General features: G+C 34.6%; 1 protein-coding gene across 1 annotated transcript in view; it reads right to left on the bottom strand.

Moving 5' to 3' along the window:
- WDR70 (WD repeat domain 70) overlaps positions 1–27,822 on the bottom strand; it is a 136,324-nt gene that overhangs the window by 35,032 nt on the left and 73,470 nt on the right. Inside the window, exons 9-10 of the mRNA XM_026865813.1 lie at positions 21,699–21,873; positions 904–1,003 (exon numbers count right to left, since the gene is read on the bottom strand). Coding sequence (XP_026721614.1) covers positions 904–1,003; positions 21,699–21,873 — 275 coding nt within the window. The remainder of the gene's footprint in view (positions 1–903; positions 1,004–21,698; positions 21,874–27,822) is intronic.

Here is a 27,822-nt window from a genome sequence, read left to right as displayed (position 1 = left end):
ACATATGCTAGGCACAGTGTTGGCTGACATTAACACACACTGCCACTCCCTAGGCCTGTTTATTTGGCCTTGGGGCCATGCTAATGCATACACATAGCTTCTGGTTACAGCTGGTTTCCATCCAGACAGCTCAGATGGTAGGCTTGCACCTGCCTGCAAAATCATGGGTGGACAAATCTCTGTATGAAAAGCTGTCTTAGGCAGACACCATCCTATCCAACACACTGAATATTCTATTCAAGTGAATGAGTCTTCAAATATATATTTTCTTTCTCAAGACTTGTTCCATTATCTAAGACTTTTTAATGAAAGTATTATTTGAAGTTTAAAAACATAAGTGTTTTTGTCCTGCAGACATTTCAAATTTTTTTTGCCATTCAAGAACATCTTGGCCACTCACTTCCAGTCATCACTTCTCGATGCTTGTGATATAAATTAGATTAAAATTCCAACTAGAACAGAAAAGGACATTACATAAGAAAGCTGCTCAAGAAATTAATAACTCCAGAACAGAGGTACTGTTTTTGAGAGGCAGTAATTTTCCAGGAAAGAACTAAAAACCAAAACTGGTCTAATTTTATTTTTAATTAAGCCAATAATTTCCTTTTGTTGTATTACTAATGCTAGACAAGAAGAGAGATAAGAAACTGCCTAATGTAAACAGCAAAGTTCTCAAAATGCTCCTCAGCTGCTGTAAAATGTGCTTTCAGGAACGCAGTATTGCCTAGTGTATCAAAATAAAAGACGTGAACTGTGAAACACCTCAGGTTTAAAACCCTAGATCTGATTGCACTATCTCACTTCCATCACAAACAATCACATTTAAGGATAATACCATTTAAATGGTTTGTTTACTGAACCATTTCACATTCAACACATCAAAGGGTTCGTTCAATCACCTACCTCCCCGGCTGGCCAGGACAGTACCATCATAGGAAAATGTCAAGCATGAAGTGTCAGTGCCTGGAGTATGGGCTTGCCTGCAATGGAACTTTGTGTGTACCTGTTTATCAAAAAAAACCCCAAACATTAGAAAACTTGCATATTTCAAGATGAGACAAACAACTCCTTATAGCATTTTGTGTACTCTGCTGATATTCTTGAATTTAAACAGAAAACCCTGCGCTTTTTAGCTGCTACAGAAGCTAAATATCTCTACAGCCTTTTAAAAATGCTACATATGCTTCAGAATAAGCTTTCATAATAAGAGCTTGAATGCAAAATTTGACTTTTTCATAGGTTTAATTATATAGTCCACACTTACATAGCATCAGCGCTCTTGGAAAACTCCCACTAGCACTGAATAAAAGTTAGTTATGCCTGATTAAGGTAAAAATACATTTTAAGGCAGTTCTCAACATTCCCCTAAGCAGTCTTCTAGTTACAAAATATACCACAATACAATATATATACATTGGAGTGGACTTAAAAGAAGGATTGTAAGAATCTACTTTTGTCACATTTAATCCCTGACAAAATTCATGGCTTATACAATAAAACAAAGCTCAGATATTCTGAGGTTTGTGTTCCATTTAGCTGCAATTCAGGTTTGAAAATTATGTACATTTTTAATTATTTCTATTTTTTGATCATCTGAGAGAAAAGTAGAATTTGCTTTCAAGTTAACCTTTAGTTCTTGTATAGAGCTGACTTATTTATTGTCTGTATTTAGTAAAATTCCTAAAAATTCTATTTAAAAGGGAGGAACCCAAAACTAAATTCTAGCACTTTTGTAAAATCAAGCTTTCCTATTTTCCAACCACGACCAAAGGTCTCTGCTAAGGTACCAAGATACCTTTCATACACAGAAAGGGAAAACGGAAGAAAAGGGAAAAGATGGTAACAGAGATAAAGGAATTTGAGACAGGTTGACTCTTTTCTTACAACACTTGTCATGTGCCCACTTTTCCTAACATAAAACTAATTCATATAGTTGTAAAACAAAGCATACAAGAATTAAAAATTGCCTGTACAAATGTATCTCAGCTTCCCATCAGCTGAACAAGGATTAAAACATGCCCTTCCTCACAGAGAGGGAAGAAGACAAATTAGTGACCTTAAAGTCCTTTATTTACTATAGTGATGAGCAAAACAGAAAAACATGCATAGAAGCATATATTTTCAGAGAATGGTTTGAACAGTATGCAGTTAAGTCAGATTGAAAATCACACCCCGAACAGTAAGAAGACAAAATACTGAGCAGCTGCTTAGTGATTCCTATTCAATCTATACATTAAAAAAGACAAGAGTTTACAGAATAAAAAAGGATGTGTTCATGAAATGCAAACACACTGACTGAATTAACCTTGCATAGGAAAGCCTCAGTTACTCAATCTTCTTATTTTTGAGCAAGACTTTTTCATGGGGTATTTTGTATGCAAAAAATGACATAGTAAAGTAATTAATGTTGTTTACCCTTTCAAATATTTGTTCTAAATTTGGTCCAAAAGCTAGAGAATCTTTATGTGACGGCATTAATAATGACTGCAAGCTTATTTTGGTGTGCAGTTTAGTCAAGTCTTGAGAGGACTCACAGAAGTCATACCATCCACAAATGATTCTTCAGCAAACAAAGGAGGACTTCAAACACCAAGTAATGCTTCTTACAGTATTTGGAAATAGAATGTAATAGCCTATATTTAGCCATAGTACTTGTTTTGAAATTGCTGTCACTTCTAGCCAATTGTGCACATCCTGAAGAAACTCTATGAACAGTCTGCATTTTACAACTGTATGTCTTTGGTGGGGGTGTTTATAAATACTAAGAAACATGTTTAATGCACCCAATTACATAAAATTTTCCAAGTATGTGCTAACATATAAAAGGATAAACTGGGAATTGACTATCAGAAAATAAATTTTCTATAATACTTGTTAAACATTAACAAGCAATTAAAATGATGTATTTTTTGTCTAAGAAATACTGTGGACACTTGCAAAAACATCATGAATGGTTAATAATCACACCTAAAAAAATGGCATAAAGATTACAATATGGTTTTTAGCTATTTCAAATACATTGGAAAAACTTCGTTTGGGCTCCACAACACTTGTCTACTCAACATTCCCATTCCTCCCTGGCAATATCACACTGACATACATGTATTAAAATAACATTTTTTTTCATTTTGCTGCCCAACTTAATGCAAGTGTGTTTGAGTTTTATTGTGTTTCATTTCATACTCAATCAATCTGAAAGTCTCTTCGTTGGTTTTCTTTTGGATATAAATTTAAAACAAAGATCTAGGGTCCAACCAATGCTTTTTCTTTTATGTTTTACTAGTAAAAAGCCCAAACATCTAGATAGATAGATAGATAGATAGATATTCAATTATATAATGTTTCAGGAATTTTGTTATTTTTTACAGTCAAAGATACCGATTTTATTTAGCATAATTTATGAATCCATTAATGAAACCTGAACTGTATCTTTCTGGAATTAAACAGGTCAGCTTAAATGTGTCATCCCTATGGAGCATTCTCAATTAAATACCTATACTTTGACCAGTTCCTACCCTTTTTCAACTGTCCCATAGAAAAACAGCAACATGCAGATATCCAAGACTCAGACGTTATTTGCCCCTTAATCACAAAAATGAAAAGAACAAAACAAATTTTGCCCAACTCTGTCCAGCTTCCATGCTTTAGGATTTAATGTAAAATGAAACTCGTCTGAAACCGACAGGAAGATTGCATCAGCAATTCTGTTTGTCTTTAAAAATAAATTTGCTCAGTTTACCACTAGAAAGATTGTTTTCCTAACTTTGAGCTCTGCAAGACTGCCCTCCATATATTATTCTGCAAAGGAATATAACCCTGAATTGTAATACTAAATCAAATATTATAAAATGATTGAAGGTTGCTCTAAAAATGATAGAGGTTGAACAAGAAGTTTTTTCATATACTGGCAAATGCTTGTTGCAGTGTTCAAAGAAAATAATGTGTTTGGCCTCTGGCCTCTCAACATTTTTAACAGATGTCTAATGTTGCTAACAAATCATTAGAAAAAAAAATTGTTATCATAATGTTTCTTGTTGGAAAGACATGAAGTAACAGAACTAACGTACACAATTCAGAAGTTTGATTCAGGAAGGCAAGGAGGGAGCACTGAAACACTAGATAAATGTAAAGATGATTAAGGCAAAGTGTATCTACATTTCTCCCTCATTACCCCTCTTACTTTGTTGCAGAGGTGTCTCCTATTATGGAGTACCAGTCACGTGCCATCCAAAATTTGACAAGTTTGTCAGTCCTTAAAATATTTAAAAGATTTAGTTATTTCAGCAAATTCTACAGTAACACATCCTATCTTCTGCAACTTCTATGAAGGCCTTCTAGCAACTAACTCCAGCAATGTAAGCACTTTCTTTCTAGCTTTGTATTAACACACGTATTTTTGTTAAGCAGTTACAGCTGACTGGACTTGTGTGCAACATGAAATGACAAGCAGAAAACATGAAGCACGTGTGAAAGGACGCGGTTTGCATGTATCAAAAAAACTAGGGTAACAGATAAATGTCAAGGTTTCCAATATCGCCACATGCTCAGAGAGCATGAGAACCAGAAGAGAAAAGGAATTCAGAGAAAGGATTGGTAAGAGGGAGCGGTTAAAAAAAAAATAAAGTACATGACTGGACCATCAGTAATAACTATCCTTTGCACGAAAAATCTCAGTGCATTGAAGAGGACCAATACGGGAAGAGAAAAAAACAGTGACTACATGAAGTGTTTATCACAGAGCTGCATGGTTAGAGTTCTGTGCCACACAACTGCTCTCCTTTTCCAGAATCCAAACCAAAACATGTTCTAGGAAAAGCAGAAGAAAGACCTAGTCAGTTTGTTCACCTCAGAAATCCAAGACACATCCATGAGAAAAAAAATACACTTAACTAATGAATTTTTTGAACTTTTCCCATTGTTTCTAGGATACAGTATTTCATAGTAAGCCAACATGTTCCCAAGATTATAATGCTCCCCTCACCCTTTTTTCCTTTAAACGAAACAACAGATGTCCAAGCCAAGACGATCTTCTTCCTTCCTAACGTCTTCAGTTTTTTTTTTTTTTTAAAGCAGACGCAGTAAATTAAGGAAGGCCTCAGGGAAAGCGAGATCTACAAAGATTACTATTTCAATCTTTCCTCGCATTATAGATGCATAACAAAACTTTATGCATTTATTAGGGCGAACAGCGTCAACCATGCAACCACAATTATGTCTGCAGCAAAATGCACTCTATCCAATACTGAGTGTACCACTACTCCAGTTTGCTCCAGCACGAAGAAAGTGTATTTTGAACAGGGAATCTCATCTCTAGAAATGCCTCCCATGCTCACTTACCAGCTGTTCCCCCTCTTTCACATCAAGGAATGTTTCCAATGTTTCTTGTAAGAGCTGGAAATAGGATTTTACACTAGTTTCAAACATGAGGCAGAAGGGCAGGACTAGCTGGGCAGAGATGATAGACTGTCAAGTCCCAAGCCATGCATGGCTGTTTAAGATTTAAATGGATGATGCCATCTGACTAAGATACTTCCAATAAAATAAATTAGCTGACACTGACAACATTCAACTGCTAAAATGGTAATTTTTAACAAACATAAAAGACTTCCAAGATAACATATTATCATAGGCCAGTCTCAAGGTGACAAAGGCATGAGTTATAAAGCTGCAAGAAGAAAACAAACAAACTAAAACCCTTCTTTTTAGTCACAACTGAGCAAAGCTGTCTGGGTCTTTGTTGAAAGTGATCTCTATCAGAGACAGCCAGACATCTCAGAGCTCTGATCACAGCTGACAAGACAGACAGGTTCCCAAGGCACAAGTTACACTTGCCAAATGGCTATTTCCCCATCCCCCTTTTGGTCATCTCTATTGAAGCAATCATATTTGCTTTGCTCTCAATTAAAACCCAGAAAAAAAGGGTTTAGTATATCACTTACAAATTATCAGGTCTACACATGCCAGCTGAATTCAGGAATTTCTTAATTTTTTCCCTGAGTAGGCAGTTGCAGACTATATCAGATGCTTTCCTTAAGTCTCTGTAAACATGATCCCTGGGCTTTCAATTTATGTGACAGCTCTTCAATACCACTTCCCATGGTGTAGAAATGGATGCTGTTTCAGTAATGACCATGCTGATGCAAAACAAGATTAACTTGTGAAATCTGAGGTTTTAGTGTTTACATGATTACACTGTTACATGACTTGCTCTTCTCTGTCATCTTCTCAGTGACATCTACATGTATCATTAGCAGACCTGAAACACTCCTTCCTTTCTCTCAATACTAATTAACCAGTTATGAATACAGTAACCTAACGTAATTTGCCATAACCAGAACATCTGACTGGCAATTGTATTTAACTGTCTTGGGTGTCCATTTTATTCTCATCTGTTCAAACTAAGGCCTTTTTCTGTGTGAAAGGATGATATACTAAGGGAGGCAATTCTTTGGGATTTCTCTCTCACCCAGAAGTGGTCCAGTGACATCCAACAATATTTTACCTCTATTTCATAGAGAAGTTTTCCTCATTATTTCCAATTACTAAACAGATTTGGCTTTTTTTTAATATTCTGCAGGTTTTTTTGAGCAGCTATATTGCAGTGAAACACCTACATAGCCAGGAAAAAAACCCAAAACAAACAACAACACAAAAAACCAGAAAAGATAACAGCTTTGTAACTATTTTCAGAGTTTATGAAATCTTCAATCCCTTGCAGTGAATCATGCATTGTATCACAACACTATGAACAAAAATAAAAACAGATGTGTGAAATGCTTAGTTGGAAAATGTTGGGCTGCTATGGAAAACAGTATTCTTAGACAGAAGCCATATAGCAGCATAGCCAGTCAAGGTGAAAAATTATTTAGCATTTTAATAGCAATTGATAGAAAAAAAGTTGATTTCTATTGGGGAAAATGCCTCTAACATTTACACAGACGGTAACGAGGCAAGGCACCCAATGCATTTGACTATATGTGGTTTTAGACAACACAAGGAAGCACCAGGCTGGCTTGCCTTAGAGATGTCTCTGAACCACTGCAGAGTGATGAGAAGGTCCTTCCTATCTGTCCTGCTTCCTTCACCCCTTAGAGCATTCAATTTTTAAGAATATTGCTGACCACAGAAACAACCTCTTCTTGTTTAAGTTAATTCATCAAGAAAGATTTTAGAAAACCATTTTAGAAAGATGGCTTCTTAACAGCATTGCTAAATATTTGCTTAATGGTTAGAAAATGAAATCCCAGCTGAATGTTTGGCTGCACTGTCAAAATTTGCATTTGAGAAGATAATCTGTCTTGGCCACAGAACCAATAAATATTACTAATAAAAATAGCTTTTGGAAACTATTCAGTTGGCTTCCTTTAGGGATTTTTACACTGCATGAGAAAAACATACAAGGATGTAAAAGAAATGTTCTTTTGTATCTTTTCATAACTTATCTAACCCATCCCATGCTATCCTAGCAAATTTATGATTTTCCTTCTTTTTACTATAATAAATACGGCTTCTGTAAAAAACCCACAACACTCCTTTTGCCTCTTTCAGAAAAAAATTAATCACTCTTAGGTTTGCTCAGCTGTTGACAACTACTTTGCCTTATAGAAAATAATCAAAATTTGGTCAACATTATTCTATAAAAATGTCACTGAAAATTTAGTTAAGGTATACTGTAATCCCACTGAAAGTCCACTGATTGTTTCAAGCTCACCTATGCCAAATGCTAACACTGGATGCTTCATATCAAAGTAGCCTTCTGCCTACTGGCAATAAACAAACAAGAATATAAACAGAGAAAATATAAAGAAGCTTCTAAGATGTCTTTAAAAAGCAACTACCACAAAGTTATTCCCACCATAATTCAATATATTTTCTCACATTCTTTCAGTCTTCAATAGGCCAAATGTTAAGATCCATTTTAGTGATTTTATAGAGGTACAGTGTGAAAAGAGTGAAATATAACTGAAAACATACAGAAATCCACCTAAACCTAGTATTTCTCTTTCAGTAACACTTTAAAAAGGTGCAGTTTGCAGTGAGTTATCGAAGGTGGACGTACAATAAATTTACTTGTTGGAAAAAAGTAGCTAAAACATGTATATTCCAACGAGACTGGCGTATCTCTCTAAGAAATGAACAGTCACTTTCACTAAACTTCTTGCAACATATAGTGAGCTATTATTTCTTCTACATTTTTGTTTTTTCCCATTAAAATGTACTGCAAAACATTATGCTGTATTTTATCTGCTTATTAATTATGTAATTTTTTTAAAAAACACAGATTTGGTTTTATCTATTCAGGCAAAAGAAAGAATAATTCAGACAAAGAAGGAATATTGCCTCAGTTAAAATGATAAGTGGTATTTTGCCACACAAAGCATTTCAGTGATAAATTGAGCATTCTTAAATTAGAGCCCTGGTGGTTTATAAATAAGGTGACTGAGAATATTAGCTCAATATACTTAACACTGATTTTTCATGACCATACATATTTGAAATTTTTTAAAAAGCCTCTAGAAAACAAAAAAATGCCATCATCATTCAGCAAAGTAAGTTGCTGAGAGTAGTTGTTTTTGAGAAAGGAAACTTCTTCTTATGTTACAGGTCAGCTGCTCACTTGTGGGCGGTGGGGGATATGCATTTTTTTAATATCCAAAGATATGTTGCTATTAATGCCTAGAATTCAAAGCTGCTAAACGCCCTCAAATTCAGTTATCTTTAACTCAGAATTTTACCTGATGAGTTCAGCAACTTCAGGATTAGGCCCCAGAGTTATACATGAGTTAAATGTAAAAGTAAGAAGCTGGTTGGGGGAAAAAAAAAAAAAAAAAAAGGCAACTCAAGCAAACTTCATTTTCTTTTCAAAAAATTTTCCTATCTCAGTTTCACGATCACTTCTTTGACACTGCTTTTTCCTCACAATAATTTTATATAATTGACTAGCTAAATAAGCAAATAAAAAAACTCTACACATTTGGAAGAAACAATTGGCAAAGTGGAAGAAATTTTCAAAAAGTGTTTTCTGCAAGTAGTTTATACTAACTGAACGCAGTGCTCCACGGGGAAAAGTAATTCCCAGTTAGCTTCAGAATCTGTAATCCCAAAGTTACAGATAACAAATTTACTGGTTTACAAGTAAAATATTACAGCATTAATCACTGTTTCCATATATAAAATATACAGTTGTTGAGGGCTCTTTTGACAAGATGTGGTTTTGTTCAAATACAACAAATTACAACTGAATAGTACATTTGAATTCATCTGTCATTTAGCTCAGAAACAACATAATGTCTTAACTCTGGCAGTTCAGGTTTTGTAGTAACATCAACTTCAGCACAAAAAAGCCCTTAAAACCCTTCATGATTAAAGATTCTTTGTAAAATAGGTTAAATTTAAAACCAAGATTTCATTGCTTCTGCAAGAGGAAGCTCTAGTATACTTGGACTTGATTTCTGACAGTCAATCTTGAAATTACTTCAAAATGAATGTTTCCATTTTAAAACCCACTGTATATTTATCCATCTACATTGCACAACACCCTGTCATTATCATGCTTACAAGCTAGCCTACAGATCAGCAATCAAGTACCTAACCATTATGTAGGGTAAAAACCCCTACTAATATCATTTAGAAAAATGTGGCTTGCTGTCCTACAATAAGATTCCTGAATATATTTCAAATAAGGATAGGTCTTAAAATTAGTTTTTTAATAGGTATTAAAAACAGATTACGGTTTAAATATGAGAAGACAGAATTCCTTTGTTTGGAATTAATGTCCTTAATCAATTAAACCTTTCTGTGCCATTTCATATAAATGATAGTCTGATTATTAAAGCTATGGTAACGTAAAAATATCCTAATACAAAACTTCCTCAAATGGGCTGCAGTATCTCTATATCAATTTGTCTCTGAGGAATACAAAACTATTACAGAATTTTTCATTCTGCAATTAGCCTTCTCCTCTACTGTTAATGTTACTTCAAATCCCTCTTTTCTCTTCTTTTCGTATTTTCTTTTTTTTTAATGAAACTCTGTGGTACCTCTCCTGAATGAAGTTCTCTTTTACCACCAGCATCCCTAAAATTTGTCTCCATTCAACAAAAAGATTTCTTCCATTTTCTCATCCTAGACTTCCAGTTTCATTTTCAGCACAATATTTTACACTCATGCCTGACAACTTCATTATTTCTTTTCCAACAGCAGTGGCATCTTCAGAGCATAGGGAAATACATGAAGTGGTGTTTGTGAAAGACGTATCTCAAATCTCACTTGCATCATTCCCTTTTCATCAAATAGTTCCATGTTTCTTTCTTTCTCCATTACTCTTTTTCACACTTTGGCTCTTCCATCCAATAAAGCATTCTCCTTAGTCCTCATTCCGTATCAATCCCACTTAAATTCCTTCTTGAGTCTCAACAGATTTATCCCTGACAAATCCAGCAATGCTACCTCATCCTTATTCTCATCAGCCTTGGAAAAAATTGTGTGTTTTCTATTCCCCTTTTTCATTGTTTTATAAACTCCAGTGTCTTCTGTACACCACCTACAAGTTGGCTCCCTTCTACACTATTCCCTCTGGTGTGTGATTCTTTCTTTCAGTTTCACTGGTTATTTGCCACTACACAATCCCCTTTGTCATTGAACTCCTACAATGCATTTTTAAAAAACCTTATTCACAACCATGACTACCAATATTTTCATGCCATTAACTACCTTCCAAGAAAAGGTACATCATTCTGTCTGCTGAACAGCTTAGTTCATCCTGACATCATGTTGTGAATGTTTAACTGGCAGCTTAAATGCAATATGATGAAAACTGTTCCTAATTTTCTTATCTGGATACCGTATCTCCTCAATGTCCCTAGAAGATCTAACCTCCTTTAACCATTCATTGGAGGAAAAATATCATTCTATGCATCACAATGTGTCATCTCCTTTGTCACATACTGCAAAACAGACTAAGAAATCCAATTAATAACCCATTGTCCATATTATTACTTGAATGTCTTTACCCTCTTTGTTTCCTTAATAATGGTGGTTCTTTACTTTTAGGGTCCACTGTCACTTCATTTTGTAGTTTTTAACAGCTGCATTTTACCAATTATTTTAATATAAATTCTTCCAATAATAGCAATTACAGATCATTCATTTAATCCTCAAGCACATCCGTGTTTTTCTCACAGAAAAAAAAGTCAAAACCAACAAAACCACGACTCCTTTTCCATAATACATACGGATATAAAGTAATCTATCACTTAAAAATGACCAAAAAAAGTGACAAGTAGCAATTGAGTTTGCACATTACCCTGATTTTGTTTGTCAGTATAAACCTCTTACCAACTTGACATCAAAGGATTTTCTGACATAAATCTCCTGATATAACCACATTTGTTTCGGAAGGAGAACAATCAAAACTGAAGCTTGTTTTTATACACACAGACAGACAGCAGAGCACATTAACACAGCCCTGTCCTGCTCTCTCTACCTTAACGCAATAGCCAACAAACAACAGTGACCTGTCTGGAGTACAAAAGACACTCCTACACCCCTGTCAGCTCCATACCCAGTTTGGCACCACACTTTCACACATTAAATATCAAAATCAGCCAGGCATTTGCACATTGTGACAAGTGACAAGCCAATGGCTGGCAATGCAATGCCTTCTACTGATTGAAACATGTGTCCCTACTTCTGATAAATCACCCAGGCTCTTGAAAGAGGTCTTGAATGTAAGCCAGTCCTCCCATGACAAGGGTAGGAACACACTACCTGTATTAGTTGTGCTTTTGCAAGACCTGGTGGAAAGAGCCTCTATAAAGGTCACAGTGGTATACTCTGATGACCTCAACAAGATAAAGTTTGCTTACAGGCCTCAGGCTCAATTTGCTCACCAAGCGAGACCACAGACCTGCATAGTGGTGAGGACAATGAAACAGGCTAGGGAGGTAGGAAACATGGTGCCATTTATGTGCTCTTACCAGGGCATGTGCTGATCACAGCAGATACGTTCACCAGGAGCTCTTAGCATCCATAAAAAACATGGACTGCGATTATACAATGAATTGGATTTTTTAAAAATATTTCACTCTTTGTATGTGAACTAGCACAGTACTTTCTGATTTGGCCATCCTAACCCAATCTTAATAAAATGCATTACACCAAATAAAATGCATAATATAAATTAAGTTTTATTGCTGATTACAGGTGACTGCTTTGAGCACAAAACAGTCAAGTCAAACCTGCAAGTAACATATGCACATAGCAAAAAGTGAAATAGTAACCATAAAGGCATTTTTTAAAATACCCTACACATTGATTATTCTGATTGAAAATTACATATACTGAATTATCTAAAAGTACCTTGTTTAAATCACTAGATCTTAGAACGATTATACACATTCAGAAATTCTATTAAATTAAAATTTCATTATAAGTTTGTGGGCACAGACATACAGAGACACACTGTGTATGTATTTACACATAATGTGTGAAATATATAGGTAGTCATATGCAACTCCAAATCTAGTTCTCTATCTCATGAGAAATTTAGAACTTGGTTCAAGGAAGGCAGCTGTTCCATGGATGTATCTGATTTCAGTCTGTGTAGTATCACTGCAGTCATACATTAAATAAAACACAGCTGGACAATGCTCCACCTATTTCACCACCCTCTCTGCTAACTGTTTAGCACTAACATCTGTTGAAAACAACCTTTAGGAAATAGGGAGATCATTAAAAAAAAGCCTTTATTTTAACATACTTTGCACTGGAAGAAGTTTTACTTTCATTAAGAAAGCCTCACATATTCAATTAGCTTTAACTATGAGATCTATATCTAGAGTTGAAAGAAACTTGCTCACTGAATGAAGGCTGCCTTACCAAAAAAAAAAATTATTACAAATATTTCTCATCTCATATGATTGGTTTAGTTCTGTACCCTCTGCCAAGAGACAGCGTAGCGCAGTTTTTCTTCTTGTGGATAATCAGGGACACAAAAATAACTACTTTGGTTTACAGTCTTAGTGTTTAAGCACATTTAAAATATTATCTTCACAGAAGTGCACCTTTTACTGGATGGAGCCTTGAAACAATTGTTCTCTATGTAGAAACAGTTCATTCTTCATCAGATTTCTGAGTCAAGTGTACGTACCCTAACGTTACATACAAAAGCTATGCTTCACTATATCTTGTTTCTTTTAGATTCTCAATTTCTAACGGATTAATGGGGAATATTTTTGTATTAAAAATATATTTCGTAATGTCATAAAACTGAGCACATTTCAAAATAAATCACTCAAACACCCACCCCCACCCCACCCCCAAAACGCACAAACTTTTCTTCTTCGGTAAGCTTATTTTTTCCTAAACTAAACAATTATGAAAAAGGTTACACACAAGCAACACACAACATTAAACTATAGGTTTCCAAGACCAGTGTTCACTTTCTGCTAGTGGTCAGTGACACAGGAGTATATGAAAAACCCACAACTCTTAAATGGGAAGAAGCTGTTATTCATCTTCTACATCAGACCTCTGGAAAAATCAGAAATTTGGTAATATTTAAAACAAGTGCAGAAAATCGTAAGTGGTAAAAGTTTATGCTACTACAGTAAAGGGAATAATTGAGAAGGGAAATATGTTTCAAAAGTTTGAAAATTCCAAATCATTATTTCAGTTTGAGAATTCGTATTGTCTGAAATCACCATTTCATTTAAAAAACCCCATAATTTCCTTTTTGTATTAAAAAACCCAAAACTTAAAAACCCAACCCAGCTAGCTCTTAGTACACTACTGTCTAAAATTTACTTCATCTTATTCTTTATGAATACCTCAAAATAGAAACCTTTCTAAAAGTTCTGAACTGATTAAAAAAGTGAAACTGCAAGAGATATATCCATATATGAAGTTGGAATGGGGTGAAAGGCCCATAAATTGACCCAAGAGGTAGAACAAGCATAGGCAGACAGAAAGTACCTCACTCAATATGTTCCACGGATAAGAAGTAATTTCCAATCTTTTTTGTTCTTAAATAAATCCACTTGATCCAGCTGTAACAGCTTTCCCTTCGTAAGTATTTTAAAATATGGGAGTTTTAGTCTTCTATAATAAAACAAACTTAATGACCAAGAGTTGTGCAGAAATATACTTATCATTTCTTTTACGGAGTTCACAGTATAAACCCGCTGTTCATCTCACTGGCTTCAAGAAATAGCAACATGATATGAACCACAATGAGAAACATTTGGTCAGAAAAGTAGCTTCCTAATAGACACATCAAACCCAAAATTCTTTTTGTAATTTACAGATCCTATCAGACTCTAGACCAATGAAGTGTTCAGCTTGCTTGAGCAGTGCATATAAAATAGTATGTAAAAGACATTTTTCTGATAAGCCAGACCACTCTGGAGCTCACTTCTTGTTAGAATGAAATGTAGCATCTGTACTTTTAACTTTGTGCCTCTGCATAAAAGGAAAATTTTCTCTAAAATAACAAAGCTAGCTCAAGAAGGGTCTTTACTTCTGTTTCATTATTTTATCTTTCTGTGACATTATTCATGTTACATGAATAACACTACAATATTAATAAAGCCAATCATGTTGCTATAATGCCTACTCTTTTTTTTTTAAATTATCATTTAAAAATTATTTCTATAAGCTCTACTGTTACATTTCTAAATAGTAAATCAAAGAAAGATATATAATCCTTGTGGGATAAGCCTTTTTCCTTTAACCATACATGAATTCAAAGTAAAAACCTTTAGGTTATTTTCATTGGGGTGTGACAGACTTCAAGATTTAGAATTGCCTTTCATCACTATATTAGATAGTGCAAACATTTAGATAGTTCTTAACTATAAACTGTTTATTACATAAGAGAGAAATGCACTTAGAAATACAGCAGGGCACATTTTATCTTAGCATATGATTGTCAGATTCTTTACTGCAGCTAGCTTCAGGGTATAGATAGTGATGTACTAGCTAAACCAGAAGTATACAAAAAGGAATAATATATGAATCTGTTAATATTTGCTTCTGGCAAGCTTGTGCATGATTTCCAGTTTCTGGAGCAGAGGTCTGGCACATATACATACAGAATGAAAGGGTGGGGTATTATGGATATGGAAAACTTACCTTAGGTTTGAAAGGGGAATACAGCATATTTGGATATCCTTCATCTTGTATTTACACAAGATATATCCAGATGTAGCCAGACTACCCTTTCAAAGCATGAAGCATGTTAAATACAAGATTTGCCTGCTGTTAAGCTGTGACAGTGATATTCAGCAAATTTAAGAACAGTTGTTGTAAATTGTTTCTATTAGATATCAATATTCTATTGGAAAAAATTTAATATTGTGAAGGTACCAATATAAACCCCAAAGTCTATATAAGCAAAACCAAAACAAAATATGCAAATAGATAAATGAATATTCCATGACCAAAATAACGACTAAAATCTAGTTGGTGTGAAAAGAGCATAATCCTGGAATGCTGTGATAGATCAAATGCCAAAGACACCCTGATCTTTGCCTGGTTGAAACTGTATCTAAAAAAGGCATATGCACACTAGTAAAGCTCTCTAAAAGACAGACATAAGACATATATTTCAAAAATTTATTACTGAAAGCTATGTCTTTTGCATGTCAGCATATGCAAAAAGCATCCTGTAACTGTGCAAAGACCCAGCAATCTCATCATCCCAAACCATGGGTAAAAATCCCCTCAAATGACCTTCCAATTAATGGCAAAAATATTTATGGCAAGTCTCAGATCTTACTACTAGTTTTCATTACTGTATCTTGGCAGCATCAGCTCTAAAATCCATCAAGAACAGGAAAAAAAAAGCTTAAAAAAAATTTCCAAATAAGATCTGGGCTTGGATTCCCATTCCAAAACAAATGGGTCACCCAATTTAGTCAAAAAAAAAAGTTATCCTTTTGCATTATCTAAATCTCTGTCCTTAGTTAGTTGCACAGTATTTCTTCAAAATGGCTCCAATACTTTTAAAACTTCTCATCTCTGGAAAACTCTACCTTGAAACTTCATACTGCACACCACAAAACTAAATCCTACACAAACCTTTTCAAAGCAAACAATCACTAAATATAGAAATGTATTTATCTTGCATCTATGAATCATGCAATTATTTGGAAAATACTTTTAACATGAGTATTTGTAATTAAAATGTACAGAGCTTAGATCTGCTTTACTTCAGTGCATGCTGCAACATCCCACTCTTCTTCCCCTTATATTTCGAGGATAGGGTGGCTTAAGGGTGTGTGGAAAAGGGGTTATTGGGATTACCACTTGATCATATCACTTCTGGGGATATTCATGTGGACAGTATTTTAGTATAGTGTTGGATTTCATTATTATTGTGTTTTAAGTTCTGTAAAATCACTTTGAGCTTTAGTTAAGTAATTTAAAAATACATTAATTATTCTAGCAATTTAAAATTAAAGTAAGGTTTAAAAACCAAGGGGAAAAAATAGCAAAACAGTAGTTCAGCAATACTGTAGTAGATGCTCACTTTTGACTGGGAAATAGATGAAGAATGAAGTTAAACATACCATTACATCTTTTATGAAACAAGAAAGTAAAAAAAGTAGAAGTTAATCAGGAGCTATAAAATCTTTCCCTGAGCAATGAATCAATTTGTGCTTAATGAGAATTATGTTGAAAATCATAGAACATTACATCTTTCCTTTTCAGACTTACACTACATAAAGATAAACCTATTACAGATATATCTGTCAAAGCTAATTCTTTAGTACTTACAGTGCAGCCATGAGACAGCTAAAAGCTTATAAAGATAACTCAAGTTTTCTAAACAGACCTGTTTTAAATAGGTAGAAAAAAACCCGACAAGATTTTGGGTGTACAAGCTGTTTTCTTGAAGTCTTTTAAAATATCACCACTTGTTAAAAACTCTGCTTCCCCAACACCCTTACCAATATTTTTGTATCACAACTGCAATGTTATATCATAACATTGTGATGTGTGAAACTGAGAAACATGATTTAGGCTGCCATACACAGAGAAGCTGTTTACGCCGTCCTGCACCCAGGAAAAGCTGGAGGGTGAATTCATATAACATGTAGTCTGTCTTATCAGGTGGCTTGAAAGTCTAAGAAAGTTTACCTTTTTCAGTCTAATAAATCCTATTTGTAATCAGTGAAAAACATCTCAATCTTTACCTGTTTACAGTGGAAAATGACCTACCCACCATGCATACTAACAGTCTACAAAAATTACCTCAGTCTTTTCATATACTCCCACTTCTACACAGGAAAACTGGGCACACAGAGGTTTACTGATTGCAAGACACACTTCATTCTTGATACTAAAGACTGGCTCCATGGATCAGCTTTTTTAACTAAAGGTCCTAGCAAAAAGCTCAAAAATGGGCAAGCATGGGCAAGATGAGCAATTTGAATCTATCTGAACTGCAAGAGAGTCTAGTGGTTCTACTGCACTGCCCTGTGAATCAGTAATTTTCAAGGTCCTGTCTGTCTTTGACCACTAACGCTCTCCAACTCTCCATATTTGCCAGACGCCTCACCACATCTCAGAACACTTAAATTTGAGAGAGTTCTAATGTGTTATGTTGTGATCGACTATTTTACACTATTGTTTCCACTACTCATTGGAAGTTTGAAGGAAGTTATTTTTTATGTCCTTTGAAACTGCTATTTTAAGCCAAGTTGACAGTGTTCATAATATTTCAAACATGTTGACAGACTGTCCTGCTAATGTGCACTGTAAATGCACATATACATGAACCTTAAAGAAAACCCAAGCACTGACAAAATAACATATGTGAGAAAACAACACAGATTTATGGAAAAATGAAAAAATCCTCTGAGGCAGGTGATTATAATGGATCATGATCATACTGAGGAAGTTTGGAGAAAGGAAGGCAGAGCCGGAATGCATCTGACTAATTTCAGCATTAGCAAGCTACCAATGTCAGTATCATGAAGACAAAAGAAAAAAGTCTTCCTCCAAAAGTTCCAGAAGTGTTTTTACTCTCACTATATACAGCTGGAAGATTTGGAATTGCACCAGAAAAAAAGTGGAAGCTGAAAACTGAATGAAACACTTATGGTGTGCATTACTAGTCAGGACTAAAGAAGGAAATTGATCACACAACAAAATCACTCCCTAGATGCAACAAGATAATTTTTTAAAAAATCAGATACTGAAATGGCTCTAAGTGGCTTCAAAAAAACCCAGATAACTCATGAGGTTAACTTAGAACAAAGAGTTAGCTACTTTGACTTCAGCAGGGATGATAAAACATGAGATAGAAAAGGTCTTGTTTCTCTCCAAATAAAAAAAAAATATATTTGCAGAACTACATAATCACACCACTTTGGACCAAGTTCCATACGACCTAGCAGCAAACACAAGTGACACTACAGTGGTGATGGGGACACCACCACACACCAGGATAATTTTTAATTTGTTTGCCCTTTGATAGATACATCCATAGGATTCCTGTAGTCAAGTTAGCAAGTCATGTGGGGAGCAGAGGATAATAAACCCATAACCAGCAGTCAGAAACTCGGGCAAGGAAGATTTCTGCAAGCTTCATCAGGGAGCTTCAACAGCCTTGTAAAGTGTTACAGTCTTTGTGGACTCCTAGAGGAACAGTGGCTTCTTACCAGCACTGCAGCAATGTGCCTGCCTCTAATGAGTGTTCCTTTTAATCTAGGAAAGGGCATTATCAGACTCTTCCTATCAGGGTATCCACTTCTGCCCTTGATACTACTGTTTTCATGATCCTTCTCCCATGAGAAAGCAGGGGCTTTGTTTTCACCGAAACAAAGAGAAACCTCCTCTCTCTGAAGTGGGATCTGTGTTTGACAGGATTTTTTACTCCTGTCAAAAATAAATGTGTCTAAAAACCTTCACAGGCACCAGGATAACAGGCACTATGGATAGTATGAATTGTGATCCATAATATCTGGTAGGAACATTTTCCTGTATTTAGTTTGTGCTGTTACCATCATATGCAGGAACAGTGGTATGGGTATTCTAAGCGCAGGGTTTTTGCTTAAATGCAAAAATGAATTCAGACAGTCAAAACAGACCTTTATCAGATCATCTCTGGTATGACAGTAGAGTCAATTAAGTTACACTTAACTTTAAACAGCTTCCTGAATCTGTCCTCCTCACTGCTGCATATGTGCCAAATCCATAGTCTAAAATAATGATGCCAAAATAATTTTTAACTGATCAAGTATTAGAAATTATAGCAACTACTTTCTGCTTTCAAACACTAGTGATTTTTGTTAGACTCAATAGAGCCTTCTCAAACTAAACATAAATGCTGTCTTAATTTTGACTTGAAACAGAGCTGCACTGTTGTACAGCAAAATCTGTGTATACAGCTCTACACTTGTTTCAACAAAGCCAAATGGTATTTGCTGTATGGGAACTAAAAATTTCTTCAAAAATCAGAAGTTAATATTTCTACCATATATTTCTTCAAGCAGCTTAACCCTCACATCTTGATTCTCCACAGATTTAACTGGTTTTCCTGTGTCACCCACTTTGTAACCCCAAAACTGCACCACTGTTATGACTTAACATTTGCAAGCATCTCTGCATCCTGTCAGGCTAGTTCATGCTTTCATCACTGCAGTGCAGGAGACAATCCCATCCTCCTCTTTCTAAATGCTACTTTGAACACATGTTCCTTTTAAATTTTTTTTTTTCTTATCCCTCTCCCGCTCCCAAATGTAAGATGTAGGCTTTTTCTTTTTTTAATTATTTCATCAAGATGACTTTTCAAAAACACCTAATTTTAACTATACACAGAGATTTCCAGAGGGTACCAGCAGCCTTAGGTAAGAATGCCACTAAAACCAATTTACACTGCTCCTTTACCCAAAAATCTTGCATGTTTCTTAATGACACCAACAAAAGCAAAGCCAAAAATTCTTTAGACTTTAAAAATACTAATCCAAGGACACTACTAACTTCATTTCCACTAGGAAATCACTTGTCTTGCATTCTTATACAGGGGTCACCAGCTGGAAATTGCACAAGATGCACAGGATATATCTTTAAATTTTTCATTATCACCTTAAACTGCACTCAATCAGCATTACAATATGTCATCTTAAAGACACACAAAAGTTCAAAAGGAAAAGCACATGAAAAAGCAGACTACCAAGAGCACTATTGTTAAAACTACACCAGAAAGCTTAATATTTCAATACTGTGTATGTTAAAATAAACAACATACACAGGTGATGAAAGCCAGTCTCTGAAAAATTTATTATTCTGTTAGAACAAGTTTACACTTAGGATGAATTCTCAAGCTTCGTGCCATTAGGAAGTTTTACTGGGTTTATAGTGGAAATAAAAACAGAAATAAAAATAGATTACAATCCCAAAATACAGGCTGTACTTTGAATATGATCAACGGGCTTTCTTCTCCTTTTACATCCATACATTTCCTCTTGCCTCCAGCAATCAAATTTTATTCAATCTTCATGAAAAGTTGTCTAAATTGCCTGTTTTCCTTTTTAAAATCAAATGCTTTGAAAGATGAAGTTGAACAGACTAATGTAACTTGTAATAGTTCAGTATTATTTCCCCAAAACCATTCTGTTGGAATTGTACAGCTTTCAAAGATTATGATGTCACTTTGATTCAAAAGATCCTGCCCTGCCCACCCTGCCCCCCATTTCCTCTGTAAACTTCCCCAAAAATTGACCCTAATCTCATTTTCTCCTTCTATGTATGCCATAAACACTTAATCCTACTGACATGAAAGGGATTGGGCATCAATTCTTTGGGTAAAATGGGCATAAAGGAGGTACAGATGACTATTAGCTTAACTCATTTTAAAAGCAGTAAAGCTCTGCCTGGTGAACCTGCACTCAACATTGCAGTCTTAATTAATTAATTAAACTCTTGGAACTGGCCTGGTTTGTAAATAATGCTACAGAAAGCAACAGAGAGCACTGACTGCTCTAAGCTTCGAATTATAAAGTAGTAGCAAGAATTGTACATATTCTTTGTCAGTTAGATTCACAACTACTAGAAATTCAATTTTAACTTCAATATGATCAGAAGAAATTCCAGAGTGTATTTTGTAATTTTAAATAGTTCCCATTCTGACTCTTTGTTACCAAACTGCCTTTATATAAGTTGCTCAAATTTGCCTTCATGTCGTTTTTTGCATGTTGAACAATGTAACATTTGGCAATAAATTTGAAGCATTACCCTTATCCTCAACCACTTGGATGCTATTCTGCTCTGCTCATTATCTCAATAACTGATTTCAGTACCAAGTTTTACGAGTTACTGCTTAATGTATTCAAAGTCTCAAATAAAACATGGAAGTAAACATTTTTAATTAGATAAGCACGAACAAGAACTTACAGCTTTTTCCACAAGCATCTTATCCTAAATGAGTAATATTCTAAACATAGTTATGTGGCCAACTATTTTGAAAAAGAAAAAACTAACAGATCACCAAGAGTTTCCTTAGCGTTTTGAAGTGAACAGCAGCAGTTGGAGAGGGGCAGAAGAGATAATAAATTTTAAGTATGAATTACTTATGGGGGGTGTTGGTGGTAAAATATAAGTATAAAAGTACAAAAAATTTACTTTATCAGCTTCAATATTCAGCACTCAATATATCAGAAACACATATTGTTATCAAATACTTGACTTACACTCATATTCCTATCCCAGATCTGGATGGAGCCATCTTGACAGCCAGCTGCAATAAATTTACCATCTCTGCTGTACGTGCAAGTTGTGGGAATTACCCGTTTACCTTGAACTGATCGTGGTTTAAATATGCTTTTGTGCTTTTTTTCATTGTTAACATCCCATGTCCTCACAGTTCTGGAAAAAAGGTTAAAGAGCTTTTTTAGATAAAAGTTAATACATATGAAATAACTCTTATTATGATATAATCAAACACATTTTTCAGCATAAATGACATATATAATATTGTTCAACTAAATTTGCAATGGCAAAATAGCATTTAAGATACAGTATGTCAGTTATGAAACAATGCAATAACTTTTAAAATAAGAAACTTCATATTCACTAACATATATATATATATATATATATATGAAGGTTAAAAAAAAAAAAAAATCAGTTGTTCCCAAACTCTCCTGTAAATACATAAAAATTATTCACAGTTGGACAAATGACCAAAGGGTAATATGCTGATGCTACAGAGTCTCCACTGTCACTGGAAATGTGGAAGATGAAAGTATTCAGTCTTTTACAAAAATGTAAACTTCAGAAAACAGGCATGAATGCTTATACAGATTCATTAACTAAACAGATTGTCTTAATTGTTCTGACATGGCAAGAACTGACAAACCTGCTTTTAACTGGATTTAACTGCAGACTGGCTGGTTATTCTTCAGATTTTTCTTTACTTTAAAAAGGCATTTTAAACAATTAATTGCAGTATCATTGTAGTTCTCATCCACTAATTCTGAAGGTCTTAGAGTTGTGATGTAGAAGTGTTCTTGAAATATTTTGTAAAGACTCACTTATGTAATACTGTTTTTCCAAGTTTCCCCCATATTATTAGCAAAATAAATACATCCTTTTTAATGGAAAAATATCTGCCTGGATCTTCAGTGTTTTTTTAGACACAGAAAAACACCCAAATGAGAGAGATCTACAACACTGAGATACAGGTGGACTCTTTAAACTGTCTTAGATACAAATGTTTTCCATCTATTTAATATGTTGAATTCTTTCCAGATAAAAATTCAAAAGTCTTCTGGCATCTAATGCACAGTTTCAGGATTTGGCAATGGAAGGAAGATCATTAATTTAGAAAGAAAAAAACCACTAAGTTCTCAAGACAACCTCATTTGTTTAGACAATACAAACATTGCCTATGATCCAACAGCATGTAATTCACTGGTCTCTAGCAAAGCAAATACCACTTTAACAAAGGCTGCCATTTCTCCAGAATAAGACAAGACACTGCAGCATAACATTAGGAACTTCCACCAGAGATACAAGACCAGACTGACTACAGAGCTGACTTGTATATAATTCTAGGAAAAAACAGGCAAGAAAATGATCTGGAAATAGCTCACAGAAGTTACATTTAATCGCACATTTAATGACAGTAATGAGAAATCAGTAAATGAAGTAGAATGAATGAATCTCCAGGTGTCCATAATAAAGTCAAGATTAGTAAAATTTTTAAAAGTCTTTGTCTCATAACTGTAAGGCATCATTTCATTGCTTTATTTGAAGCTCTAGCATAACACATTAAAGTGTTCTGATGGTTGGTATATTCTGTTTTCTCACGTTAAATGAAACTTTAGATTATGATGCATTTTCTAGGGTCACCTAAATAAATCCATGTTGCTATATGGAACAGGTTGCCCAGCAAGTTTATGAAGCTGCCTTTCTTAAAGGTATTGAAAGCCCATCTAGACATGGCCACGTGCTAGGTGCCTAGGTGCTAGGTGATCCTTCTTTCAACAGGATGGTTGGATTAGAAGATCTTCAGAGATCGCTTATATCCTTAACCACTATGTGATTCTGATACTCCTCTTTTCCTCTCCATGTGTTGTCAATAACCATTTCAGTCTCCTACTTTACAACAGACACACTGACATTTTCTCTGATATTTACTCAAAAGTTGAGTCTTTCCTAGTCCCTTTCCCTCACAATGTTCAATCCTTCCAGAATCTCATTTGAATATCCTGTACTTTCAGTTTCGCTTCCCCCTCTTGTGATGATCATCTCCTGCTGGAAAGCTTCTTCATCTCTTAATAGTGCAAGTTTCTCAGGACTGCCCTGGCATACCCACTTCTCAGATGGTGTACCTATTTAACATGGTTATGTGCAGGGAAGTTTAAAGCCTGCCTCCCCCGATTTGTCTCTATCTAAGATGCCTCACAAGCATCTCAGCTGCAATTTAAAAAATTGTCCAAGAATCCTACACAACCCTAATTCTTCATTTCTGCTGGCCCAGAAAGACTTTTTTAAAGCCTTCAGCCTCCTCTTTTTCAGATTCAACATCCTGTCAAAACCTCAATCACTTTCACAACACTATAGAGCATATTCAAATCTTCTTCCTTTTACCTTTCAACTGTAAAGAAAGAACTAACACTTGTATATAACACAGATTAAAAAGATGTGAGCCATAAACCCATTGTAATATCAGGCAAGACAAAAATTTCCTGAGCTTCTGCTGCAGACTGTTGCCCACACTTCCCCACATATGAGTTACATGCCCTGGTAAAACTGCCCACATAACCTATAGTATGTGTTTAATGTCCCCTCAACATTTTCTTCCTGTACCCACACTGAATGTGTTTACCATTGCCTTGCTGCTGTTGGATCTAACTATAAAATTCTACTAAAAAAGGGAGAAAAATTTTATATGAAATTATCTATTACTTACAAATTCATCAGTCATTCACAGGGAGCCCTTAACTCCTGAGTTAAGACTGAACACTTTAATATTTTCTTTCACATCTGATCTTTTAAAGTATTTTTATTCTTTATGGAAACATTTCCAATCTGTATTTTTTAAAAAAAATCATATTGCAAACACATCTCAAATTACCATGGACAAAATTTCAGTTTACCACACGAATCAATCGGCCCACAGTTTCTGACTGAATCATCACCAACCAAAACATGAGGAGTCATCTATAAACTGTATATATTTTCCTTCAGACCAGTGATGGACTAGAAAAATTGGGATTGCTGAAGGACCTCAGAGAGATACTTTCACTGCCCTATTCTAAGTGCCTTCATCAAGAAGAGTATGACAGACTAATTTATTGTGATGTGCCCCTTCTACCTTCCATACTCCATCAATAACTATCTAAACATCCCGTCTTCTTTCAGCAGATACTTAGATGGTTCCCCTCTGCCTACTCTTTACGCTTGAATCTTAAAGCTTGTTTCCAATCCCTTTCCCTCACATCACCTAATATTTCCTAACAGTTAACTCTCCTCATTCTACCCAGAAGGAAGGGGGATAAACAAGAAAATAAGCACAGAAACCCAAACAATTTACTTCAGGGAATATGTCTTTAAACTGGCAGTATTGCAAACAAATGCTAACTAAGGCTGCTTCTCTATTTTCTCTTCCCTTTTGCTAGTGACCCTGAGACACCATATCGTATCACATGAACTCAGAGAGCACAATATGGAATTATGCCTCTGTTTCTTTACAGAATATTTTGTACCATTAAATGATTCTTCCTCCTCCTCATACTTAATGAAAAAATAACTGAGACTTCATTTACAAGAGTCACATTTTCACTTCCTTAACCTACTCTGGATCCAATCCAATGTTGTGTTGAAATTAATAAAAAAATTTATCCCTGCATCAACCAGATCAGTTCCAGAAGACTCATGTTGGTTAAAAAAAAAAAAAAAAAAAAAAAAAAAATATCTCCCTAAGTGTGTGAGATGAAAGAGTAACACTGATTTACATTCTATATTGCAGCACTTAAGAGAAGTATAATACTAGTATTTAACTGTTGATAGGTATAACCAAGGTATTTTTGAATTCCACTGAAAAAAACGAAAACATTTCCTGAATGAGGCTTTTTTCTACCTGCAAACAATGTTTAATTAAAGTTTGTTCTTTATTAAAAAGAACATATAGGTATCTTTTAAAAAACTCTCTCCAACATATAATATCATTCTTTCATCACATCAAATTTTAATATACTGAATGACAGGCACAGCCACATAAAAATTTTTAATTTCTCTTTCATAAATTTCTTTTCAGATAAAAAAATCATGAAGAACCTTCCATATACACAACTTTAAATTTCATTTTTTAAAGGATGGGTTCCACATCTGAAAAACACATTTTGTAAAGTTCTTATATTTGTCAAGTGCAAATCAAAACAACATAGAAAAAGACAGGAATGTTGTTTTTAAAAGGTAATGTGGATATTCTCCTGGACACTGAGAAGTTAAATGACCCATAATAAACAACTAATTATGGGGTTCAGGGAGGTGGTGGTGGCTTTTTCTCCCATAATGTTTTTTCTCTTTTTTCCCCCCTGTTTTTTGAATGTTCTTATGATGTAACTACTAAGTCAAAATTTCTAATAGAACAGTGATGCTGTATTACACAAATTAAAAGGCATTTATATAGCCACATTTCCCAGTCTGCAAGCATGGAAAATTTATCTACGTTCCAATACAGCAAAACACTGCCTATTCTAATACTATTCTAATACAATCTGCTGAAATTCAAGGAGTGAACCAATTTAAACATTAAAAGCCTGACTTGTAAAATTTCAGCAAGTTTCTCTGCCTGTTCCATCTCCTCTGTTTCTACTGGACTGCAAAACTCTCTTGCACAATACTGAATGTTATTGGCATTTAATATAGTACAAATATATTAAGTATTCTTAATAAAGAATTCTAGTCATATCACACTTAAAATATAAAAAAAGCAAGAGAATACATTACTGCTAAAAGTACAGATCAGCCTTAATGCTGTACATCTAGTTAACTATTTTATAATGCTTATCTTTGTAGCATATTATAATGCCTACCTTTGTAATATAAGGTTGCCCAAAAAAGCTACCTTGGAAAGCTCTAACATACTTTTAAATCTTCATACATAAACTGCTGTAATGGAATTTATTGGCAGAGCACAGAATTCCAAGTCATCTTATCAGTGACAGAAAACACATTTTTAAAAGTGTTAACTTAAGCCTCTTTATAAAAAGTAACTGATCTTAAAGCAAGATTTTTTTCCTCTTTTTTATGACATAAACCAACCTTACCTACACAGGAATGAAATTAAGATGCTTATATATAAAAATTACCTAAAGTAGAATATGTAAAGAGAATAGATAGATAAGAAATAGTTGAAAAGTTCTGTTAAGATGCACTTCTTGGATATGGCAGTACAAGACTATGTCAGGAAGAAAAGTTTCATTCCTGTGTTCTCTGTGCCCTCTTTCAGCAGAAGTTATGGTCTTCTGCTGAGCACATGGGATCCACTGAAGGTTGAATCACCTGCCAGATACCAAGAAAATTTGTACACACAAACAGATGAAGAAACATAAGAGAAACTTTCCGTAACTGTTTGGCAGAAAAACTTCTAAATAAGCTATATACTCCCAACATCTGAACAGCATTAAGATACTTTAAACCAGAATACAAGAAAGGTCACATCTAACATAAGTAAAATTGTAACTAAGGGACTGCCAAAAAAACCTGACACAATAATTTATAACAATTCTTCAGCTACTCTGTTACTTAAATGATCCCTAAATGTAAAAAACAAAGAGAAACTTTAACAGATAAATCATTTTACCAGAGTAAAAGGCAAACAAAAACATAAGAATTAATTTTTATGTGATAGGCAGCAAAATGATTGAAGCAATTATGAAACTATATTTTTCCATATTTCCAAATAAAATTAGTAGCCCTTTTTTCATAGGAACCATTTGGGTAACTACAGCTGAGTTATAATTATTATTTTGGAAAGGGAAAATAGATTCTATCTAATAACAATGACTGAGAACTACTCCCACTGTCCAGTCTAAATGAATTAAAATTCAACAAACTCAAAATTGAAATGATACATAAGCATGTCTGAGAGAGCAGAGAGAGTAGATGTTCTGAAAACACTGAGAAAAAAATCCTGCTGCTGGACAATATATGCAAGATTTGAGGAAATCTAGAAGAGGAAAGGAATTGGAAAAGGAGACAGAAAAAAATACTATACGTATGTATTAACTGGGTTAAGGAACCAGAAGTCCTAATGGAGGTCAGGGAGAAGAGTAAAAACGGGAAGAGACAGACTGGGTAAGG

The sequence above is a fragment of the Athene cunicularia genome (assembly GCF_003259725.1).
Source record: "Athene cunicularia isolate RWA chromosome Z unlocalized genomic scaffold, athCun1 chrZ_part1, whole genome shotgun sequence".
Taxonomy (NCBI): Eukaryota; Metazoa; Chordata; class Aves; order Strigiformes; family Strigidae; genus Athene; species Athene cunicularia.
Note: the sequence above shows the minus strand (reverse complement) of the source record. Positions and strands in the feature narration are given on the sequence as shown.